The sequence below is a fragment of the Hemiscyllium ocellatum genome, chromosome 1, assembly GCF_020745735.1.
Source record: "Hemiscyllium ocellatum isolate sHemOce1 chromosome 1, sHemOce1.pat.X.cur, whole genome shotgun sequence".
Lineage (NCBI taxonomy): Eukaryota > Metazoa > Chordata > Chondrichthyes > Orectolobiformes > Hemiscylliidae > Hemiscyllium > Hemiscyllium ocellatum.
The window spans coordinates 33,906,302-33,911,338 of NC_083401.1; the positions used below are offsets into that span (position 1 = coordinate 33,906,302).

At 47.3% G+C, this 5,037-nt stretch overlaps 1 protein-coding gene across 1 annotated transcript; it reads right to left on the reverse strand.

Moving 5' to 3' along the window:
* Positions 1 to 666: 666 nt before the first annotated feature.
* Positions 667 to 4,686, reverse strand: nkx1.2lb (NK1 transcription factor related 2-like,b). Its single transcript, XM_060838587.1, has 2 exons — positions 4,219 to 4,686; positions 667 to 1,299 (listed from the first exon to the last, which is right to left on the reverse strand). The coding sequence occupies exons 1-2, from the start codon at positions 4,684 to 4,686 to the stop codon at positions 667 to 669; spliced, it is 1,101 nt and encodes a 366-aa protein (XP_060694570.1).
* Between the last annotated feature and the right edge of the window lie 351 nt (positions 4,687 to 5,037).

Sequence of the window (5,037 nt, forward strand, 5' to 3'; positions counted from 1 at the left end):
CCTCCTCTCCCGGTGAACCAAGTTTTATGAGGTGGAAGATGAACGTACAGTTTCTTTGGGAGGCAATGACGTGTCCTATGTTGCAGCTTCGGCCATCGGGGTGACCGATCAGGCAACAGAAATGTTATAAATATATGAAGTGACATTAAAAAAAACCGGCAGCAATGCAGCAGAATGCTGGCACGGTGGGTGGGTGGGTGGGGGGTTTGGCGGTGGGCGCCGAAGCGATGGTTCTCTCGGCGACTAAGAGTCGTAGTTCCAGCATAGATATCTCAGTCCCTTTTTAAGTTAAGGAATTAATGAAAATGAAGATTAAGGAATCCCGAATTTTGAATTAAATATCAAATTAAAACTTTGGTTAAGTGCAAAAAAAATGCTCAGTTTAAAAGAAAACAATTAAACAGCGTGGAGAAAAATATTTAACAATTCCAACTTTTGTTGCAGTTCATTAAGATTAAACAGCAAAACATTGGACACCTGGACGGGTGTCTGGATGGATTACAGAACTTCAGCGAGTAAACAGCCAGGGTTACTGGGGATGTTTGGGGACCCTGGTGTACAGCTGCGATGACCTTTCTGTTTTTTTTGGGGGGGTGGAGGGTTTATTTTGGGTTCGTGTGTGGTTCAGGGGTTGCGCTGGGGTGGGGGTGGTTGTTTTCGGATCTCTTATTGTAAATGCGGCGCGTAGAAAGCCGGGGCCCCGTAAGTCTGCGAACTCAGCATGAAGGGGGAGAGCACGGCGGCAGGAGAGGGCAGGAAGGGTAACTGGGTGGCGCACACCAATCCACCGGGTCCGGGGTACGCCGAGTGCACCGAGAGCGGCCCGCCGACCGGAGACGACGAGCTGATGGGGCTGAGACCCCCGAGGTGAGCCCCGGCCGGGCCGCCCAAGCTCGGTCCTCCAGCCCCTCCTGCTCCACCACCTCCACCCACTGGCCCTCCAGCCCCGGCTCCGGCCCCAGCTCCCGCCCCTCCTCCGCCGGTAGGAGCGCTGGTGTCTGCGCCGGGGTTCTGCTTCTTCCACTTAGTCCGCCGGTTCTGGAACCAGATCTTGACCTGGGTCTCGGTCAGGCTCAGGGACAGGGCCAGGTTGAGGCGCTCGCACACCGACAGGTAGCGGGTCGACTTGAACTTGTTCTCCAGGGCCACCAGCTGCTCGTAGGTGAAGGCAGTGCGGGCCCTCCGGGGTTTGCCAGACTTGGCGTCCGAGCCGCTGCGCTTTCTCTTGCTCCTGTGCTGTTGCTGACTCTGACCCTGCTGCTGCTGCTGCTGACATTGCTGCTGCTGCTGCTGCTGGCTCTGAGGGCTCAAACTTTCCCCTCCAGCACCTCCTTCCTCTTCCTCCTCCTCCTCCTCTTCTTCCTCGTCCTCAGCGTCTCCTTCCAGCCCGGACATTCTCTCCCCGGCAGCGGCCACGATATTACCACCACCGCCCCCTCCCGCTCTCCCACCGCTGCTATCTTCACTGAACTCCTCGGGTTCTTCCCGCCCCGGGGTCTGGCTACTGCTGCTGCTGCTGGTACAGATCTGCTCGGCGGTCTCCAAACTCCGGCAAAAGTCCTTCTCACACTCCTCAGCTCTGTAACTGTCTAGGAAATCTCCATCTTCTGAGGCGGGGTTGAGGGGGAAAAGGGAGGGAGGGAGAGAGAGAGAGAGACAGAGACAGAGAGAGAGGAAAAAAATAGAAAGAGAAGGCGGGAGATTAGATAAAGCTCAACATTGGTACATCGCTTGGAAGACGAAAGGACATGGGAGAAAACACGTTTTGAGACACCTTTGAATGTTTTATCAATGATTCTGAAACAATCACCGTTCAGTTTCAAATAAAACTCCAGAAACTAAACAATTAAAAATATATACTTTAAAAAAAAACTTCACAGCAAACTATGATTTTCCAACTCATGTCTAAACGTTAATGTGTGACCAAAACGTGAACGCACTCAGAATCAGAATCCAATTTATTGTTACTGTTACAGTATAGACTGACTCAAATATTAAAACCGCGCACGATATAAATATCGAGAATAATATCACCAAGTCCTCCGCTGAATTTAATCAGATTCTGTCAGTCCCGGAATTTGGAAGAACTTACTTCACCACTTCCCTTTTTCGTTTTTTTTTAACAAAAAGTTTTAAAAGTTATATTTTTATCAATCGGCAGTTAGCACAAGGAAGGAGAATGCTGTTAAAATTGTGAAGGAAACATAGATTGCTGAATTCTCACCGATTTTGCTTGCCTTTTCTGCCTCGATTACTCTGGAAAGGGGTGAGATAAGAAATTATCAATTGATCCGAGTACTGGGATGATACCTTCGGCCATCACTCGGTGTCATTGGTGAACAAAAACCGAGTAACTACATTCCTGCGCACCCAAATCGGGTGTGATATTCTTGCTGCTTAGAATAAATCGCATATACCATTGAGTCTCTGTTGGGCCAACTACCAATGACTAATATTTACAATTATTTATTAAAAATACCATTGATAAATACTCTCCTCCACGCGTTTGTATCGTTTGCAAACTTTAGAAGTGACCTGTTAATATTTTAAAAATCTAAAAGATATAAAGCTATGCTAATTAAACTCGATTGGTGTCTGTAAGGGGGATTCCGTCTGTAAGAGAAACTAATTGCTGGACACTTACATTAATTGTGATCATATTAAGGCCTCATTAGACAGACGGGGGTGGGGGTGGGGGCAAGAATGAAGCAGTTAAAAAAACATTTACCACCTTTAATAAAAATTGCATATTGTCGCAGGAGAGCTTCCTCTCTTTGCCTGGATCTCCTGCTTTACAATACTGCTCATGTTTGCCCTCCCATCATTTAATCTGCTTCTAAACACGAGCCAACGTCCAGCCTGTTATTATAGAAACTGTCCCCAGGGAACGGCCGCAATTAACTAGCTGACCTTCTCACGCATTCTTATTTTAATTTGCGGCTGGTCTGCTTATTTTGTGTATAACATGCTTGACTTGGTCCAGACAATAACTGTACATTCTCAAAGTTTAACAGAATAATACACCTGGATCATATCGGGTGTTATGACTGACTACCAGATCATGCGCCATATAATAATGTAACTGTGCAGGCTGCTACTTCTAAGTCTCTGGAAAATAATGCTGTTGTGTCTTTCCGTCCTTGTGTCACCAGATTTGTGGCAGGAAAGTTGGTACATTTTTTTTTGAAAGACGTGCGCAGGTTGCAATCTGGAGTCTGGGTCGAAAGCAATACACGATCAATAACAGCCACTAATAACTGTAATACGTTTTAATCGAGTAATTATCCGAATTTTGACCCTATAATTTAGACGTTTTAGGAGTGTTTGCAAGCTGTTTGAAAGAGATATGCAGAATTCGATAATAGGATATCGATCACCCCAGCCCAACATGCCACTCTGGGGCGATTTCCGCCATTACAAGAGCTCTTTAACGCTGCTAAGCACATTTTACCTTAAATGTAATCGAAGAAATTTAATTGTTTTTCTAGAGATAACCAGCGTTTTGTCACAATTAGTCTGATTCGTCCTAAAAACCGAAGGGGAGAGAGAAAATTGAATCTGTCGCCCAAAGCATGAAGGATAAACTCCAGAGATGTCTTTGAAAGATTGGTTAAAACGCCTTTTAAACGGCAGCGATTCCTATTTATTCCTGGCGAGCGACCTTTATATAAAAAAAGAGACTAGCCGACTGCAGTTTAAGAAGCTTCAAATGATACAAAGGTAATTACACCTAAAAATCCAGTGCTTTCTAAGGATGGACTAATTCAGGACGCTAAACCATATTGACTTGCAAAATCTATCATAACCACAAAGTAATTTGAGAATCACGAACCACTCCAAACCAACACGGAATCGCCCAACGAAGATCTATTAAGATCATTTACAAAGGAAACGTTCTTCCTCCATTTCTTATAATATTGAACAGACTGCTACGCTGGCTCACCATACCCGCCAGTTCACCATGGGCATAACTGGCTATGAAAAGCTTGCCTTAACATAACCCGTATTAAAGCGCCTGCAGCCAGAAGTCAGCACTGACAGCGGCCCTCGGCTGGATACACGCGAAGGGCAGGGGTGGAGGGAGAGGCTGTGGTTTTACAGTTGTTTTGAAAAATCTGATCGCGGTTTTCAGCGGGCGCTGCTGACTTCTGCACACCGGCACAAAAACTTAAGAGCACCACTTGTGCGCGCCGAGATGCGTTATGATAGCGCCAGGACCTCGATATACTTACTGATTATGTCAGCGGACTTCTTGCATGTGTGCAAACCGCTATCACTTAGCGTTTTCTGGTCTGCAATTTGGCAGAAAGCATCGGCAGCTCTCTCCCCCGCCGCTGCTCCTGTGTACTCGCTGGCCGCTCTGTAGAGAATGCTGCACTGCCGGCGCTTGCTGCTGTTAAATTTGTTGGGGTCCAAAATGTCCAGGACCGAGAACGAGGTGGTCCTATTGTTGCTGGTTGGGGCAGGGACCACGACCACTGCCTCTTGAGCAGAGATGCCCTGCGTGTCCCCTGGCCTGTCCCGGCTTGCCGGGCAGGAGTAGGGAGCGAGGTCATTGCCCGGGAGCCTCTGGTCCCCATTCACATCCATGGCTTCAGTGTGGATGGTACAAGATATCGGATCTGCCACTGCCGCTGATGGCAAGGAGATATCACCGGGCTGAAGCGTTTCTCTGTTCACACTCATGACTTCTCAACAACCCCCACACCCCCCCACCCCAAACCTCCCCCCCTCCCACACAAAACAACTATTTAATAGTCCTTTTTTTAAAATAAAAGGCTGCTTTAAATGCAGCCAAATCTTTGATTCCTGAGCACCCCTGGCGTCGATGAACGGCACGAACGTGTAGTCACAAAGTGCTCCGGATCCTCAGAAGTCTTCGCTGTTTCCCCTAGGACTCCCCCTAGACATTTCTGCCCCTGGTACTCGCCAGACTGCGTGTTATTTATGCATTCATATTCAGCAACGTTTTGTAATTGGCTACAAATTAATCCATTGCCCCTAATAGCTTCTAATCTACATCACAGAGAGAGAGAG